The following is a 19,313-nucleotide window of genomic DNA, read 5'->3' as shown; positions in this document are numbered from 1 at the left end:
AATTTATGTCCTCCCCATCTAATGTGACTCCTAATAGGTACTCAGCCCAAGCCTGAGACTGGCGAAGACAGCTACCTCACCGGACAAAGCCTTTGTGTCAGACAGCCCTGGGTTTAAATCTTGACTCCACCACTTAACTAGCTGTGTGATTTTGGACAAATCACTCAAAATCGCTGAGACTCGGTATCCTGAACCGTAAAACGGAGAGATAATTTACCTTAAGGTGTGGTTGTGAGGTTTAAGTGAGATAAACAAAATGACTGATACATAAAAAGCAATCTGTAAATGGTACCTTTGAAGATGACACAGGGAAAGGTAATGAAGTTAGAGACGAGGGAATGAGGAGAGGAAGGGATTAATAATCTATTTTTCTAATAGACATTATTTTGCGAAGAAAGGAGAGCAGAAAACTATTACGATGAGTCCGAGAAGCAGAACTGTGGCTAAGGACAGACCCGGGCTGCTCTAGAGAAGACGGCGCTAGAACAGAGAAAGGCAGCAGGAATGACCGGTCAATGACCGTCCCCCTGGGGGTGAGAGGGGTAACCAGGGACTGTCTGCCACTCCACGGCCCCGGGATGACTCAGGGACTCCAGCGGGCTCCTAACCTCCGGGCCCAGGGCCGCCTCTCGCCCATGAGCTCCCGGCCCCCACCCCAGGCCCGCCCTGCCTTGGCGCCACACGCGCCCGGGACCCAGCTGTGCCCCTCCTGCCCCGAGGTAGCTCCTCACCACACCATAGTGCTTTCCAACACCATCTTGCCACCTTCCTCCCTCCCGACCGGTTCTCCGGGACGGCCTAACAACAACTCCTCCAATTGGCCCATCGCTCTTCACCAATCACAGACCTCGGCTTGGCCAGCAGCTTCCGCCTCCGGGACGTTGCGTTCTGGGAGTTGTAGGCGCCGCCAAACAAATGGGCTTCTTGTGGGTAGTTGAAGGGAATCGCGGTAACACAACAGGATCTAGCCTCTACTTTCCCTGCCATTGCAGTTCCCAGTTGGGGTTTCCCGCTGGCCGGATCTCAGAGGAGCTATGGAGGAACCTTTGAAAGTGCTGTGTCGGTTCCAGCTTCGTCATTTTAAAAAAAAAGTGTCGGGATCGGCCGAGCGCGGTGGCTCACGCCTGTTATTCTAGCACTTTGGGAGGCCAAGGCGGGCGGATCACGAAGTCAGGAGTTCGAGACCAGCCTGACCAGCATGGTGAAACCCTGTATCTACTAAAAATACAAAAAATTAGCCGGGCATGGTGGCGCACGCCTGTAATCCCAGCTACTCGGGAGGCTGAGGCAGGAGAATTACTTGAACCCGGGAGACGGAGATTGCAATAAGCCGAGATTGCACCACTGCACTCAAGCGTGGGCAACAGAGTGAGACCCCATCTTAAAAAAAAAAAAAAAAAAAAAAAAAAAAAAAAAAAAAAAAAACTAGCCAGGCATAGTGGCGGGCGCCTGTAATCCCAGCTACTCTGGAGGCTGAGGAAGGAGAATCGCTTGAACCCGGGAGGCAGAGATTGCAGTGAGCAGAGATCACGCCACTGCATTCCAGCCTGGGGGACAGAGTGAGACTCCGTCTCAAAAAAAAAAAAAAAAAAAAAGTAGAGATCACTAATGACTTTCTACAGCCTTCAGTTCCCTGTAGAATTTTAATTTAACAAGCCCTTATACCTTTGAATTGAATTTATTTGTATATTTATCTCCTCCCCCATTTAACTAAGGGTAGGCAACGTGTCTTTTTTTTTTTTTTTTTTTTTTTTTAGATGAAGTCTCACTCTGTCACCCAGGCTAGAGTGCAGTGTCTCGATCTAGGCTCACTGCAACCTCTGCCTCCTGGGTTCCAGCGATTCTCCCGCCTCAGCCTCCCAGGTAGCTGGGACTACAGGGGCGTGACACCATGACCGGCTAATTTTGTATTTTTAGTAGAGACAGGGTTTCACCATGTTGGCCAGGCTGGTTTCGATCTCTTGACGTCAGTTGATCCACCCGCCTCAGCTTCCCAAAGTGCTGGGATTACAGGCGTGAGCCACCACACCTGGCCAGCAATGTGTCTTAATCTTTACAATTCCCTAAGCCCAGTAGAGAGCCCAGAAAAGATTTGACAACTCAATTATATTAACTAATCTCCCAAAGAACAAACCACTAAACCATTTTGGTTTGTTAATCAAAAATTACATTTAAGGCCTGATGCAATGGCTTAGGTTTTATAATCCCAGCGTTTTGGGAGGCCCAGGCAGGAGGATCAACTCAGGCTAGGAGTTTGAGAACAGCCTGGATAACACAGCCAGACTCCGTCTCTACAAAATTTTATTGTTTGAGACAGGGTGTTGCTCTTTCGCCCAGACTGGAGTGCAGTGGCCTGATCTCGGCTCACTGCAATCTCCACCTCCAGGGTTCAAGCAATCCTCCTGCCTCAGCCTCCTGAGTAGCTGGGGCTATAGGTGCATGCCACCAAGCCCGGCTCATTTGTTTTTAATTTTTTGATGTGAGAGGATGAATTGAGTGCAGGAGTTCGAGACCAGCATAGGCAATATAGTGAGACCCCATCTCTGAAAAAAAAAAAGTCTCAAAGTGTTGGGATTACAGGTGTGAGCCATCACATCAGCTGGATATTTGATATTAAATAATTTTTTTAGGCATGATAATAGTGTTAAAGTTGTCACCATTATAAAAGGAATCTTTATTAAGGGTTATATGTTATATTCATAGACAAAAAAAGTATATGAAGTTTGGGATTTAATCCTTTGGAAGAAACAAATTGTTTTGTTTTTTGAGACAGGGTGTTAAATAAAACAAAAGAGACAAGGTCTCACTGGGCTGGAGTGCAGCAGTGGTGCAATCATATATAGCTCATTGCAACCTCAAACTCTGGGCCTCCCATCTCAGCCTCCGAAAGCTGGGATTACAGGCTTGAGCCACTGCACCCGGCCACACTGGCCTTTTATGTTGATAATTATTGAAGCTGGGTTATGTGTACACAGTGGTTCACCATACTACTCTACTTTTGGTTTGGAAATTTCCATAATGAAAAATAAAGGCCAGCTGGGCATGGTGGCTCACACCTGTAATACCAGCACTTTGAGAGGCCGAGGTGGGCAGATCACTTGAGGTAGGGAGTTCGAGACCAGCCTGGATACCCCCGTTGCAACAAAAAAATACAAAAATTAGCTGGTTGTGATGGTGCAGGCCTGTAGTCTCAGCTACTTGAAAGGTTAAGGTAGGACAGTCGCCTGAGCCCAGAAGGTAAAGGCTGCAGTGAGCTGGGATTGCTCTGGGTGATAGAACAAGACTCTAAAATAAAGAAAACCAAGGCTGGGCAATCCCAGCACTTTGGGAGGCCGAAGCAGATGGATCACGAATTCAGGAGATCGAGAAGATATTGGCCAACATGGTGAAACCCCTTCCTACTAAAAATACAAAAATTAGCCAGGCATTGTGGCGGGTGCCTATAGTCCCAGCTACTCTGGAGGCTGAAGCAGGAGAATCCCTTGAATACGGGAGGCGAAGGTTGCAGTGAGCCAAGATCGTGCTATTGTACTCCAGCCTGGGCGACAAGAGTGAAACTCCGTCTCAAAAAAAGAAAAAAGGAAAAACTAATAAAGAATGAGACTTCATCTCTGAATACTTTTCAGAATAGCTGAGATTGACATGCTTAAGAGTAAAATGTCAGACCAGATGATGATTTCCAACTTTATTATCCTATGATTTTAATTTCTCTTTTAGTTAGAAGTTTTATACTAACAGACCCTACTTGTATCTGAATAGAAATTAGAGGATATAGCTAGAGAATAAGCGCTAGTCGCTGCTCACCGCTAGAGGGACCCTCTGATCATAAGAGGATTATCTACACCACCCCACTCAGTAGTTGAGTACACTTTGAGTGACAAGGTCAGGGAAGTAGAACATTTATGCCTAAAACATGTTAACCTCCAATTTCTATTAGGGAAAAAAGTGTTCTCCTTATTCAGACAAAAGGAGGACTGGCTGGGGCTGTGGGAAAATCAAATTCAAAACTTTGAGAATATGGGCTGGGTGTGGTGACTCATGCCTGTAATCCCAGCACTTTGGGAGGCCGAGGCGGGCAAATCACTTGAGGCCAGGAGTTTGAGACCAACCTGGCAAACATGGTGAAACTGTCTCAAAAAAAAAGAAAGAAAAAGAAAAAGAAACTTAGAATCCCCATTCCTCTTCCAATCCAAGTACGTGCCTTTCCTTTTTTTTTTTTTTTTTTTTTTTTTTTTTTTTGAGACAGTGTGTCCCTCTGTTGCCAGGGTGGAATGCAATGAATGGTGCAATCTCAGCCACTGCAACCTCTGCCTCCCGGGTTCAAGTGATTCTCCTGTCTCAGCCTCCCAAGTAGCTGGGATTACAGGCACCTGCCACCATGCCTGGCTAATTTTTTTTTTTGAGAAGGAGTTTCGCTCTTGTTGCCCAGGCTGGAGTACAATGGCTCAATCTTGGCTCACCGCAACCTCTGCCTCTCAGGTTCAAGAGATTGTCTTGACTCAGCATCCTAAGTAGCTGGGATTACAGGCGTGCACCCACCACGCCCGGCTAATTTTTTCTATTTTTAGTAAAGACGGGTTTTCTCCATGTTGGTCATGTTGGTTCTCCATGTTGGTCAAACTCCCAACCTCAGGTGATCTGCTCACCTCGTCATCCCAAAGTGCTGGGATTACGAGTGTGAGCCACCACACCTGGCCTAATTTTTGTATTTTTAGTAGAGATGGGGTTTCACATTGTTGACCGGGCTGCTCTTTAACTCTTGGCCTCAAGTGATCCACTTGCCTTGGCCTCCCAAAGTGCTGGGATTACAGATGTGAGCCACTGGACCCGGCCAATCCTCTATTAATTCTGATGAAACTTTGTTAGTCTCTCAATTATTTTGTATCACATCCTATTGGGGCAAAAAATATTTCAGGGTTCCCAATATTGCCTCTAACTATACCTATTCCAATATTCTCACCATGATCTCTTCCTTGTTCTCAAAAACAGGCCATTCTCGTGCATCTAGTCCTTGTGCTGGAAGTGAAACATTCTCTAACACTTTTATCCCACATAACTGTCAATTTTTCCCCCTTTTATGTTCTGTGCCACCTTCAGATAGCTTAAGTAGCTGTCTCACATATAATACATTGTTTTCGTGTATTTGTGTTCCTCCCGGAAACTAGAAACTCTTGAAGGACAATTATTTCTTTGATCTCCAACTACTCCATGCATTGCAATCTCTATGATCTTCTAAGAGTGACACCCTAGGGCCAGGTCAAGGGAATGAAAGGGAGGGAATCACTAAGGCCAGCAACCTCAAACTTACTTTTCCCACTGTCCCTCTCCTTTCTTCTTAAACCTGAGTAAAATGAGTTTTGAATCTCCAAATCCCTGTTAAACTGGGTTGCAACCTAGGCAAGAGACCTACAGTAATTCCCCTCATATTCATTCACCGCTTTTCCTTGTGAAGACAATGGGGTTGCTGAGGAAGAGGACATACGGACATAAAGCCTTAAGAGTGAAGCTGCAGTGTTGCAAGCTGGAAAGTATGCAGCCTTTGTTTAGGGCAACACGAACAAAACTGAGCCTGGGTGGTGGAGAAGGAGTGTGAGCAGATGGTATATGAAAAAGAATCAGAAGAAATAAGAGATCTAAATAACCGATTAAAGTTTATTACATTAAAACCATGTATCACTTTTATATTGTATTTGCCATTTCTGAACAATACAAAGTAAAGGCAAATAGTGACACTTCATAAAAATGTTGATTCCCCATTCCTTTCCCTAAGACCCAGCCCTCCCTTAAATATTCCCTCCCACCCCTAACAGAACTGTGTCCTTAATAAAACACTTAAATACATCATAAATAGTAAATTATGAAAAAAAATAGCAAGAACTCTTTCCTTCTTGTAAAAAAGAACATGGCAGCAAAGACAGGCAGCCAGAAACTGGCTGGGGGTGTCTAATATAGACAGTTATTTGGGGTATGGGCTAACATATTATCAAGGCAGGGTGGGATAGAGAAGGGATAGAACAAGAATTCAACAATCTGCCTGAGATACCAGGCCCCCTTCTTCCCCTGACAAGAGTGGAAGAATCAGATGGAAAACCACAACTCTTGTAGATGGGGAGGAGAGGGCATATGTAGCCTCCATTTCCAACTTCCCTGCATGAAGACAGGGGGGTAGGACATATGGCACAGCAATGACCTCACCAAGGCAAGAATCTGCTGTCTCCCCATGAGTTTAAGAAAATATTTCCTGGTCTCATAGATACGGACTGCCTGATAAAACAGACAGGTGTCCCCTCTTCACCTTAGCTCCACAAACAGGAGAACACTGTTGGAAAAGATGAGAAGAGCAAAACAATCTCCTTTGGAGAATGATCTAAAATTCATTTAGTAAGTCTTCACATTTAGAAAATCAACCAGAATATATTTCAAATTGCAAAATAGTAATAATTATTATAGCTTGGCAGTGAACAGGATTCTGCCTAGGAAGGGCTATGATCTCCCAGCCCATGGCTGCCTCCTGTTTTAACAAAAGGGGTAAAGATTACCCCATGTCCCACTCTCCATTCCTTCAGCCTTAAGAAATTCATCAAGAAAGGAGGAGCTTAAAGAGGAGCTGCTTCTGGCAGAGCAATCACTACTCTTCTCTTCACAAACACCATGGCTCTTCTGAGGGAACCCTACGAATAGGCATCTTGTCAACACTTCTGGAGTTTTGATCTGAAGCTGGCTTGAAACTGTGTGCTGTGCGCTTTTTCCTTTTTTCAGGGAAAAAAAAAAAAAAAAAAAAAAAAGAACGCTGAGAGGTGGTTAAACTCCCTTATCCCCCCAAAAACCTTTACAGAGATTACAGGGGTATTCTTCCAGGGATCAGGGAGAAAGAACTAAGGTGGAGATAATGTGCCAGCTAGTCTGTCCTGAGGAAACTAAGAGTCCAGTTCCTGGTCAAAGATGAGGGGAAAGAAAACTGCCAAGTACAGCAATCCCATTTCCAGCATGAAGAATGGGGGTCTGAAAAAAATTCAATTGTGGAGGCCAAGGGTTAGCCAGTTGAAAATCCGTACCACCCAACTCTGGAGTGGAGGGGATGCTTCGGTCCTCAACTGTCTGAGGCACTAATGCCCATTCATGAGGAAGGGGAAGGAGAGGAGGTTCTTCTTCAGTAAGAAGATGGAGGAGGAGCTCCCCTGGCTTCTATTACACTCCTTTTTTGATGACCAAGTAGAAGAAAATTCAGCATTGCTGGGGCAAGGGCTGACACATCTCGGGATCACAGAGATGGCAGAATCTTGTTCCAGGTCTTCTGAGGCTTTGCGCTTACTGTAAAAGGAGAGTGTAAAGTTAAGGATGTGGAGTATGAGATTAAGCAGGAATGGATTTCAAGCGTTAAGAAGTTTCTATTTCAGCTTCAGCCTCCAAGTATCAGGTACCAAAGATATTTTTTAAAAAACAAGATGGCGGCCAAGCGCGGTAGCTCATGCCTGTAATCCCAGCACTTTGAGAGGCCACTGCACTCCACAGAGCGAGACTCAGTCTCAAAAAAACAAAACAAAAACAAAAACAAAACAAACACGATGGTTGGGTGCAATGGCTCACACCTGTGATCACGACACCAGAAGTTCGAGACCAGACTGTCCAATATGGTGAAACCGTGCCCCTACTAAAAAATACAAAAATTAGCCGGGCATGGTGGCATGCGCCTGTAGTCCCAGCTACTCCGGAGGCTGAGGCAGGAGAACTGCTTGAACCCAGGAGGCGGAGGTTGCAGTGAGCCAAGATTGCACCATTGCACTCCAGCCTGGGCAACAGAGTGAGACTCCATCTCAAAAAAATATATAAATAGGCCGGGCGCGGTGGCTCACGCCTGTAATCCCAGCACTTTGGGAGGTCGAGGCGGGCGGATCACAAGGTCAGGAGATCGAGACCATGGTGAAACCCCATCTCTACTAAAAATAGAAAAAAATTAGCTGGGCGCAGTGGCGGGGGCCTGTAGTCCCAGCTACTCGGGAGGCTGAGGCAGGAGAATGGCGTGAACCCAGGAGGCGGAGCTTGCAGTGAGCCGAGATTGCGCCACTGCACTCCAGTCTGGGCGACAGAGCGAGACTCCGTCTCAAAAAAAAAAAAAAAAAAAAAAAAAATATATATATATATATATATATATATAAATAAATAAAAAAAAATAAAAACAAAATAAAAAATAAAAAACAAGATTTAGGAGGTACCCAGATCCTCTAATCTTGCCAATTAACTTCCTGCTCCAGGCCATGAGTGATCCTCTTTATACCCTGCAAAACGTTCACCTCCCACACATCCCAGACACTCACATGGGTGAACTCTGACTCTGCAACTTCAAGCTTTTCCAAGGTTGTACTAACAGGCGGAAAAAAAACAGAAGCAGAGAGAAAAAGAATTAGAAGACAACAACAAAGGACTCCTCTCTTAAATCTCATACTGCTTCTCTAATTTTCACTTCAGAATCAATTTAGAATTTGGAAAGAAGAGGCTAAGAAGCTACTAGATTTTGAAGCACACTGTTTTATTTATTTTTTTTTGAGACAGAGTCTCGCTTTGTCACCCAGGCTGGAGTGCAGTGGCACGATCTCTGCTCACTGCAAGCTCTGCCAGGGTTCACGCCATTCTCCTGCCTCAGCCTCCTGAGTAGCTGGGACTACAGGCGTCCACCACCACACCCAGCTTATTTTTTTTTTGTATTTTTAATAGAGTCGGGGTTTCACCATGTTAGCCAAGATGGTCTCGATCTCCTGACCTTGTGATCCGCCCGCCTCGGCCTCCCAAAGTGCTGGGATTAAAGGCATGAGCCATAGCTCCTGGCAAAGCACACTGTTTTAATTAACTATATTTGGCTTCTTGAATACTATAAAACATTTCCCAGTACTCTGCCCTCTTCTGTTTCAATCTCCAGATGTGGTAGGTACTCTCTAAGATTCCCCCCAATAATCCCTGCCTCCTGAGATCCATGCCATTGTGTAATTCTCTCCCCTCTCTAGTGTAGGCTGCACTTAGTGATTCTCTTCTCCTGGACAGAATGCGGCACAGGAGATGGAATGTCAATTCGGAGATGAGATTATAAAAATATCATAGCTTCTTCTTGGACTCATGCTCTAGCCCCTGCTTGCCTGCTCTGAGGAAATTCAGCTCCTATGCTAAGAGCTGGCTATGGAGAGGGCGATGTGACAAAGGAACCGAATACTGCCAACAACCATGTAAGTGAGCTGAGAACCTGATCTTCCCTCAGATAAGCTTTTGGACTAATAGCTTGACTGTAATCTCCAGAGAGAACCCGAGCCAAAGGCATCCAGCTAAGGTACAGAAACTGGGATAACAAATTTTTGTTTTCTTTTTTTTTTGAGACGGATCTCACTGTTGCCCAGGCTGAAGTGCAGTGGCACAATTATGGCTCACTGCAACCTCTGCCTCCCGGGTTCAAGCAATTCTCTCACCTCAGCCTCCTGAGTATTTGGGATTATAGGCACGCATCACCACGCCTGGCTATTTTTTACATTTTTAGTAGAGACAGGGTTTCACCATGTTGGCCAGGCTGGTCTTGAACTCCTGGCCTCAGGTGATCCGCCCTCCTTGGCCTCCCAAAGTGCTAGGATTACGGGTGTGAGCCACCACACTCGGACTGAGATAACAAATGTTTGTTTTTGACAGCTAAGTCTGGGGTAATTTGTTACACAATAATAGATAATACAGATTTTTGCACCTGGAATTGAGGTGCTGCTGTAACAAAAATCTAAAATTTGGGGGTGGTGGCCCAGTGCGGTGGCTCATGCCTGCAATCCCAGCACTTTGGGAGCCTGAGGCAGGCAGATCACCTGAGGCCACGAGCTCAAGACCAGCCTGAGGAACATGGCAAAACCCCGTCTCTATCAAAAATACAAAAATTAGCCAGGCATGATGGTGCATGCTTATAATCCCAGGTACTCGGGAGGCTGAGGTAGGAGAATTGCTTGAATCTGGGAGGTGGAAGTTGCAATAAACCAAGATAGTGCCACTACATTCTAGCCTGGGGGACAGAGGGAGACCCTGTCAGCGGAGATTGCAGTGAGCCAAGATCGTGCCACTGAACTCCTGCCCGGGCAACAGAGTGAGACTCCATCTCAAAAAACAAAAACAAAACAAAACATTGGGGGTGGCTTGGAGGAGCATTTTAGTGAAAAGTTAGTGTCCTGAATATGCTGTTTATAGAATTTTGGACTTAAATGGGGTTACCAGTGAGGGCTTAAACTGAGAAAAATTTTATTGGAAATTGAAGGAAAGGAGATCCTAGTAAGGTTGCAGCATAAAGTTTAGCAACAATGTGATTTGTGATTATGTGAAAAGTAGAATATGTGCCTAAAGAATTGGACAATCTAGCTAAGGAGATTTCCAAGCAAAGTCCTGAAGGTGCCACCTGGTTTTCTCTTGATGCTTATAGTAAAATGTAAGAGAACAGAAAGAAATTATGGGAAGGACTATTAAACAAAAATACCAGAACTTGATAGGTTTTGAAAATTCTAAGCCTCTCCAGAGAGCAAACGATGCTAAAATTAAGAAATGATAGGCCACATACTGTGGCTCACTTTAGGAGGCAGAGGGAGGAGGACTGTTTAAGACCAGCCTGGTTAACACAGTGAGACATCATGTCTACCCCCCCCCAAAAAAAAAGGCTTTTGAGCAAGGATAAGCTCCAGGGCACTGCCAAGAAAATGTGGTCTAAAGATGAAGTCGCCGGGCGCGGTGGCTCAAGCCTGTAATCCCAGCACTTTGGGAGGCCGAGACGGGCGGATCACGAGGTCAGGAGATCGAGACCATCCTGGCTAACACGGTGAAACCCCATCTCTACTAAAAAATACAAAAAACTAGCCGGGCGAAGTGGCGGGCGCCTGTGGTCCCAGCTACTCGGGAGGCTGAGGCAGGAGAATGGCGTAAACCCGGGAGGTGGAGCTTGCAGTGAGCTGAGATCCGGCCACTGCACTCCAGCCTGGGCGACAGAGCCAGACTCCGTCTCAAAAAAAAAAAAAAAAAAAAAAAAAAAAAAAAATAAATAAAGATGAAGCCAGGCCGGGCGCGGTGGCTCAAGCCTGTAATCCCAGCACTTTGGGAGGCCGAGACGGGCGGATCACGAGGTCAGGAGATCGAGACCATCCTGGCTAACATGGTGAAACGCCGTCTCTACTAAAACATACAAAAAACTAGCCGGGCGAGGTGGCAGGCGCCTGTAGTCCCAGCTACGCGGGAGGCTGAGCCAGGAGAATGGCGTGAACCTGGGAGGCGGAGCTTGCAGTGAGCTGAGATCCGGCCACTGCACTCTAGCCTGGGTGACAAAGCAAGACTCCGTCTCAAAAAAAAAATAAATAAATAAAATAAAGATGAAGCCAAACGTGACTGTGAAACATTTCAATAAGACCTCAGAAAAACAAAAGGTATTGGTTCAGAGTATAGTCAGCCCTCAGTATCTGTGGGGAACTGGTTCCAGAACCTCTCCTTGAATATCAAAATCCACAAGCACAAGTCCCTTACATAGAATGGTATAGTATTTGCATATAACTTATGCACATCCTTCATATACTTTATTTTTATTTATTTTTTTGAGAAAGGGCCTCGCTCTGTCACCCAGGCTGGAGTCCAGCGGCACGATTTCAGCTCACTGCAACCTCTGCCTCCTGGGTTCAAGCGATCCTCCTGCCTCAGCCTCCTGAGTAACTGGGACTACAGGCACATACCACCACGCCTAGCTAATTTTTTTATATTTTTGGTAGAGACGGGATTTCACCATGTTGCTCAGGCTGATCTTAAACTTCTAGGCTCAAGTAATCTGGCCGCCTCTATCTCCCACAAGTGTTGGGATTACAGGTGTGAGCCATCACGCCTGGCCCTCCATATACTTTAAATCATTCCTAGATTATTTATAATAACTAATGCAATGTAAATACTATGTAAATAGCTGTTATACTGCATTGTTCAGGGAATAATGACAAGAAAATTCTGTACATGTTAAGTACAGACACAACCATTGTAGGCCTAACTGTACAGTACATGTCAGCAACAACATAACATTTTCGGAATTTTTTTTTTTTTTTTTTTTTTACTATTTTTTCTTTTCTTTTTTTTCTTTTTTTTTTTTTTAAGGGACGGGGGTCTCATTTTATTGACCAGGTTGGTCTCAAACTGCCTCAAGCAATCCTCCCACCTCAGCCTCCCAAATGGTGGGATTACAGGCATGAGTCACCATACCAGGCTCTCAAGTATTTTCAGTCCACAGTTGGTTGAATCTGGGATGTGGAACCTGTGGATATGGAGGGCTGATTGCGCTATTCAGTCATACAAAAGGCTGTTCAAAAGATTATGTTTCACAGATCCTTTCAACCGAAAAGCAGGGTCTGTAAGCTTAGGTCTCATGAAGAAGATATTTATGAGTGTGGCTTTTGTCTAATGGAGTAAATCCCAAGGAGAATCACAGGAGGCTCGGCCGGGCGCGGTGGCTCAAGCCTGTAATCCCAGCACTTTGGGAGGCCGAGACAGACGGATCACAAGGTCAGGAGATCGAGACCATCCTGGCTAACATGATGAAACCCCGTTTCTACTAAAAAGTACAAAAAACTAGCCGGGCGAAGTGGCGGGCGCCTGTAGTCCCAGCTACTCGGGAGGCTGAGGCAGGAGAATGGCGTGAACCCAGGAGGCGGAGCTTGCAGTGAGCTGAGATCGTGCCACTGCACTGTAGCCTGGGCGACAGAGCGAGACTCTGTCTCAAAAAAAAAAAAAGAGAATCACAGGAGGCCCACAAAATCTTCTGTATCAGTAGAAACACTGCCACCTTGGATCAAAAAAGACAAACAGTACAAAATAAAGAGACCACTAGTTCCCCCAAAATTCTACTGGAAAGAAGCAGGCTGAGAAAAGAACTCAGGTAAAAATACACTCTAGCTTTGATGAAAAAGGAAGACTCAAAAGACAAAACCAAGAGTCTAGAGGGTAGAGCCAAGAACCATGGAGAATTATTCTGCTTTGAGGCCTAATAAAAGAAACTCCAACATTTCCTGGATTTTGGAACAGCTAATAAAATCAATGACTCCTTTTTGTGCCTCCCATTCTCCTCTTTTATGTACAGAAATGTGTATATTGGTTATCTAATGCCTGTCTCACCACTGTGTGCTAGGTACACAGGGAAAGAATAACTGTCTCGTTAGTTCCACAAGTTCACAGATTGAGAAGAACTGTTCGTGAGGAGCTGTGCTTAAGGAACTATACCTGGGGGGCTCATCCAAACCTGGACCTAATTTAAGTAATAAAACTCTGGACTTTGAGCTCATGCTACAATGGGATGAAACTTCTGGAGATCCTGGAAGGGGTCAGTTTATTTTGGACATGGAGGTATGTAAATTTCTGGAGACCAGAGGGCAGACTATGACAAGCAGTTTCTAAGATGGCTCACAATGATCCCTGCGCCTCCTGGTATTCACACCTCTGGGTAATCCCTACCTCTTGAGTGTGGGCTGCATTTAGTGAACAGAATATAGCACAAGTAGTAGAATGTCAATTCTGAGATTAACTTATAAGAGGCTATGGTTTCTGCATAGGCACATACTCTCTCGTTCACTGTCAGATAGGCCAGGTGCCATGTTCTGAGCTGTCCTATGGAGAAGTCCATGTAGCAAAGAACTGAGGGAAGCCCCCAGACAACAGCCAGCAAGGAACTAAGGCCTTCAGTTCAGCAACCCACAAGGAACGAAATCCTACCCATAACCACATAAATAAGCTTAGAAGCAGATTCTCCTATTTGAGCCTTCAGATGAGACCCTAGCCCTGGCCAACAGCTTAAATGCCACCTCATGAGAAATCTTGAGCCAGAGGACCCAGCTAAGCTGGGCCTGGATTCCTGACCCACAGAAAGTATGATATATGTTTGTTATTTTAAGCCACTAACCCTTGGGGTAATTTATTACGATGCAATCATATTATAGAGGTTTCCAAGGACTTGAAAAGAGAGATAAGATTATATGGAGAAAGGGGCCAATAAACAAACCTTGTAGTTAGCATTTGCAAAGTCTCTCCAACTATAGGTGAGAAACTGGGGTCAGGAATAGGTGAGCCCTCACTGATTTCCTCCAAAGGTGGAGTCTGAGGTAAAACATCAGGACGACCAAGGTGAACGCCTAGAAAAAAGAAAGAGAAGATGGGGTATGGTAAATACAAGGAAAAATATGTAGCAGCTTGGCTTCCTGGATAGAAATGGGAGCAGAGGTCCTAGCCAGACAAGGTAAAGGCTCAGAAGGAAGGGAAGGAGCACCCCATCACGTGGAGACCCCAGCCATAGTGCTGACCTGGCTCCACTTCCGCCTTTGTTGTCACTTGTGCCTTGTGTTCCCCAGAGACCGATGGTTGGTAAGTAATGCAGGAGTTGCCACTGGAGCCTACTCGCCGAGAGAAAGATGAGCCAGACCGAAACTTTTTGGAGGGAGAAGGCTTCACTTCAAAAGGGAAAGAGAGAGCCTACTTAGCAACCACCTTAGCAACCATTACCAAGACATCCATACAAGTAATTGCTAGTATCCCCAACACACACCCAAAGTTGGTCTGAAAAGTGAAAAAGCTAATGTCAACAAAGATGGGCTCTATGAACTACTATTCGGAAAACAAGGTGTTAGCTCACTTCACTTTCCAAGAGGCATAAAACCTAGAAGAAAGGAAACATATCCACACCTACCCCTCCAACATGGAGCCTTGACAGCTGCTCTACTTCCATCAGATGAAACGTACCCTAATGCATTATTCCTTTTTTTTGAGATGGAGTTTTGCTCGTTTGCCTATGCTGGAGTGCAGTGGCGCAATCTTGGCTCACTGCAACCTCTGCCTCCAGAGTTCAAGTGATTCTCATGCCTCAGCCTCCTGGGTAGCTAGGATTACAGGCATGCACCACTATGCCTAGCTAATTTTGTATTTTTAGTAGAGACGGGGTTTCACCATATTGGTCAGGCTGGTCTCGAACTCCTGACCTCAGGTGGTCTACCCACCTCTGCCTCCCAAAGTGCTGGGATTACAGGTGTGTGCCACTTCCCCCGCCCGCTTTTTCCTTTTTTTTTTTGAGATGGAGTCTGACTCTGTCGCCCAGGCTGGAGTGCAGTGGCGCGATCTCGGCTCACTGCAAGCTCCGCCTCCCGGGTTCACACCATTCTCCTGCCTCAGCCTCCCAAGTAGCTGGGACTACAGGCGCCCACCACCATGCCAGGCTAATTTTTTTTTGTATTTTTAGTAGAGAGGGGTTTCACCATGTTACCAGGATGGTCTCAATCTCCTAACCTCATGATCCGCCCGCCTCGGCCTCCCAAAGTGCTGGGATTACAGGCGTAAGCCACTGCGCCTGGCCCCCTTTTTTCTTTAATAGTATCCTATAGTAAAACCTAAGAACTCTTTTTGAGATGAAGTTTCTCTCCTGTCACCCAGGCTGGAGTGCAATGGCCCTATTTCAGCTCACTGCAACCTCTTCCTCCCAGGTTTAAGTGATTCTCCTGCCTCAGCCTCCTGAGTAGCTGAGTTTATAGGTGCGCACCACCACCTGGCTAATTTTTGTATTTTTAGTAGAGACGGGGTTTCAACATGTTGGTCAGACTTCTCGAATTCCTGACCTCAGGTGATTCACCTGCTTTGGCCTCCCAAAGTGCTGCGATTACAGGCATGAGCCACCGTGCCCGGTCAAGAAAGGTAACACTTTCACTCTACATCTTCTTAGCACGTATGTGCCCAGCACTAAATAATTGACCCTTGTATATTTATCATTTTGTAAAGATTGAAATGATTTTTTTCCTTATCTTTTTAAAATTTTTTGTAGAGATGAGGTCTCATCATGTTGCCCAGGCTGGTTCCAAACTCCCGGGCTTAACTGATCCTCCTGCCTTGGTCTCCCAAAGTGCTGGGATTGTGTGAGACACTGCACCCAGCCTGGTTTTTCCATATCCCTTAAGACTATCTGGCATGCCTAGGTCCCCTCTCCCTTGCCATGTGACTAATGATGCCTAATAGGAGAAGAAGGGAAAGAGAAGTTAGAATTTGCTGTGGCAGCAGCATGGAAGACTTGCAAAAAAAGAATATTGGCACTTTCTAAACAAGAAAGTTGAGGAAAGAGACACAAAACATGTGCTAAGCAGAAATCAGTAAATGCTTCTCTAACCACTTGAGATAGTCTAGAAGATAAAACAGAACACTGGTAACCTCATTGCGTATCTCTGTACATAAAAGTCTGGCTCTGCCTATCTCTGTGGCATGGATCCTACATCCACAACTACACTTTTTTTTTTTTTTTTTTTTTTGCAAATCCCAGTTCCCCAGAAATGGCCCTCACCTCACTGACATATGCAGGAAGAGCCAAGGGGGAAACAGCAACTTGGAAACGACTGTGACAGACTGACTAACACAAAGGGTAAGAAATGGCTCTCATGGGATGTAGGTGGGAGGAGAGGCCTCTGGCGTTGGCAGCTCCCTACCAGAGGTGTCCTGCCCTCTGTTCTCTTGGGGTAAGGGAGCCACTGGTCAGAGTAGGCAGTCACTTGGTAGAAACCACTTACAGGGAATCTTCTTAAATACTGTGTTGCACATGAAGCGCTGGAACCGTTCAGCGTAGAAGCCTGGGCGATGCACTGAGACAGTGTCCTGCAGAGCAGAAGAAATGCTATAGAGTTAGAGGGAGGCCCAGCTAGAGGACCTTTAGTCCAAGGGCTATCTTCCCCCAGACTGAGCCCCTAGCAGAAGGGTAAAACCCACAAATGAAATAAATGGAAAAGGCCGGGCATTGTGGCTCACTCCTGTAATCCTAGCACTTTGGGAGGCCGAGGTGGGCAGATCACCTGAGGTCAGGAGTTCGAGACCAGCCTGTTCAACATGGCAAAACCTCATCTCTACTAAAAATACAAAAATTAGTCAGGCATGGTAGCGGGTACCTGTAATCCCAGCTACATGGGAGGCTGAGGCATGAGAATCGCTTGAACCTGGGAGGTGGAGGTTGAAGTGAGCTGAGATCATGCTACTGCACTCCAGCCTGAGTGACAGAGCAAGACTCCGTCTCAACCCAGCACTTTGGGAGGCCAAGGTGGGCAGATCACTTTGAGATCAAGAGTTTGAGACCTGCCTGACCAACATGGTGGAACCCCGTCTCTACTAAAAGTACAAAAATTAGCTGGGCATGGTGGCGTGTGCCTGTAGTCCCAGCTACTCGGGAGGCTGAGACAGGAGAATCACTTGAAACTGGGAGACGGAGGTTGCAGTAAGCGAGATCATGCCACTGCACTCCAGCCTGGGTGACAGAGTAAGACCCTGTCTCAAAAAAAAAAAAGAAAAAAAGAAAAAAATTGCAAGAAACTGAGGAGGCCAATCAGAAGTGATGGAGGCAGAAGTGGGTAAGAGAGCCTCTAGTATTGCTACTTACCCCGTCATGTACCAGGGCTTTCCAAGAGTGCTCCAACTTCTTAACAAACCTGCAAGAAAAATGTACATCACCTCCTCATGTCATTTTTCAATAAATGATCTTAATAACTTTATATTTTAGGGGGTTAAAGAGCTAATAGAAAACCTTCAAAAGACAGAAGCTGAGAAAGCACATCTACTGGTACACTGGTTTTCCCAAGAACAGACACAGCAGTGCTGGGTCATCATGGAGACCAATGTTGTTTCTAGGTAAGTCAATTATTCCCCCATGGGAAAAGGGCAATTTATGTCCCTGGCAAATCAGGAACATGAATATTTATTATAAAAGGAGAGCTGAAGGAACAGATGGGCAAGACTGGAAAGGGTAGTTAAAACTGGATGATAATACTGAACCAACAAACCAAGTACTGTCCAGTCCTCATTAGTACTTAAAACCTTACAGGAACAAAACCGGGGTCTAACATTTCCAGCTCCTCCCTGGTGATCACTTCATTGCCTCTTAGTTCCACAGGCTGATACTTTTTACAGAACACAGTGACCCTCCTGTTTTTCCTCCATGGAAAAGGGCAACGTTTCTAGCTGTATCCCAATGTGGAGCATGACTCATCTCATAGGTTTTTGCAAAGAGCCAGACAGATGGCATATTCCACCCTGGTGCTTCCAAGACTGACTCAGCTTTCCACAGAAGGTATACATTATGTCTGGGGAGATGGGGAAGGGAGGGTTGTAAAGGCTGGGGAAAGAGGCAAAATCAAGGAAATAAACCATCTGAAAACTAATGAAGTAAGTAGCCACACTGCAACTCACTATTCTTGCTTCCGGAAGAACTTGGCAACAAACCCATCTAAAAGAGAAACATGAGTGGTTATCTGTATCCACCCTCTCTTAATTTGGGATCCATATGCTCCTCACCTGTAAGACTGCAGAATGTCAATGATGCCAATATAAAGCAGAAGCCTTTCCCCTTTACTATTCCGGGCAGGGATGCCACCCATACTGGAAAAGGCAAAAAGGAAAGGGTGAGAAAATCTGTTGGCTAGTTTAGTCAGATCAGGACAGGGAAGTGAAACCTAAACATAACTGCCTCATCTTCCATAAACCAGGAGATCAGACAATAAGTGATCAAGAAAACAAAAAGAGAAAAAAATATATTTAAAAAACAGGAGAAAATGAGATCCTTTCTCTAACCCCAGGAACTCTCTAGAGTATGTATTATAATCTAGTTTTCTCCAAATCTCCTTGCCTACCTCTTCCACTCTGATTCCACCAAAGAGAATCTAAAATTCCACTACTCAGCAATTTTGGGAATGCTCTCCTAATTAATTCAACTTCAGTACTTTTGCTATCTTAATTTATGCCCACTAAGACACTCTTCTTGAGAGTCATGTTACAGGATATCTTAAAAAAATAAACAATCTAATATTTGTGGTATTTCAGTAATTACACTTACTAGATAGATCCATGATGAAGAAGGATGCCTTCCACAAAGAAGTCTGTAATAATTTTTTTTTTTTTTTGAGACAGGGTGGGTCTCATTCTCTCTGCCCAGGCTGGAGTGCAGTGGCATGTACAGTGGCTCACTGCAGCCTTGACATCCTGGGCTCAAGCAATTCTTCTGCCTCATCAGCCTCTTCAGTAGGGGGGACCACAGGTGTTCACCACCACACTTGGGTAATTTTTGATTTTTTGTAGTGATGAGGTCTCATCATGATGGTCAGGCTGATCTCAAACTCCTGGACTCAAGTGATCCACCTGCCTCAGCTTCCCAAAGTGCTGGGATTACTGGCATGAGCCACTGTGCCCAGCCCATTAATTATTTTTTATTAAGTTCTAATATATTACTAACAAAAAGATTAAAAAATGATAATAAAGTTCTAATATAATTTGCAGACACGCATCTA

General features: G+C 45.3%; 3 protein-coding genes across 18 annotated transcripts in view; 1 reads left to right on the top strand and 2 right to left on the bottom strand.

The window, feature by feature from the left end:
• Positions 1–19,313, top strand: part of VPS72 (vacuolar protein sorting 72 homolog) — a 122,201-nt gene that overhangs the window by 38,079 nt on the left and 64,809 nt on the right. The gene's annotated exons all lie outside the window — the stretch shown is intronic.
• The window catches only part of PSMD4 (proteasome 26S subunit ubiquitin receptor, non-ATPase 4), a 69,713-nt gene that overhangs the window by 9,264 nt on the left and 41,136 nt on the right, over positions 1–19,313 (bottom strand). For 2 of the 4 annotated variants that reach the window (XM_050750810.1, XM_050750820.1), the window contains exon 1: positions 732–783. In XM_050750810.1, coding sequence (XP_050606767.1) covers positions 732–757 — 26 coding nt within the window. In that variant the 5' untranslated portion in view covers positions 758–783. Of the gene's footprint in view, positions 1–731; positions 803–19,313 lie in introns of those variants that run through there. The other 2 variants (XM_050750790.1, XM_050750801.1) reach the window with 2 other exon arrangements.
• Positions 5,633–19,313, bottom strand: part of PIP5K1A (phosphatidylinositol-4-phosphate 5-kinase type 1 alpha) — a 52,846-nt gene continuing 39,165 nt past the window's right edge. For 12 of the 13 annotated variants that reach the window (XM_050750023.1, XM_050750034.1, XM_050750026.1 and 9 more), the window contains 7 exons: positions 18,325–18,408; positions 17,414–17,462; positions 16,557–16,641; positions 14,319–14,465; positions 14,021–14,150; positions 8,316–8,361; positions 5,633–7,311 (listed from right to left, as the gene is read on the bottom strand). In XM_050750023.1, coding sequence (XP_050605980.1) covers positions 7,309–7,311; positions 8,316–8,361; positions 14,021–14,150; positions 14,319–14,465; positions 16,557–16,641; positions 17,414–17,462; positions 18,325–18,408 — 544 coding nt within the window. In that variant the 3' untranslated portion in view covers positions 5,633–7,308. The remainder of the gene's footprint in view (positions 7,312–8,315; positions 8,362–14,020; positions 14,151–14,318; positions 14,466–16,556; positions 16,642–17,413; positions 17,463–18,324; positions 18,409–19,313) is intronic. The other variant, XM_050750112.1, reaches the window with a different exon arrangement.

The sequence above is a fragment of the Macaca thibetana genome, chromosome 1, assembly GCF_024542745.1.
Source record: "Macaca thibetana thibetana isolate TM-01 chromosome 1, ASM2454274v1, whole genome shotgun sequence".
Taxonomy (NCBI): Eukaryota; Metazoa; Chordata; class Mammalia; order Primates; family Cercopithecidae; genus Macaca; species Macaca thibetana.
This window is presented reverse-complemented; position numbering and strand designations above follow the sequence as displayed.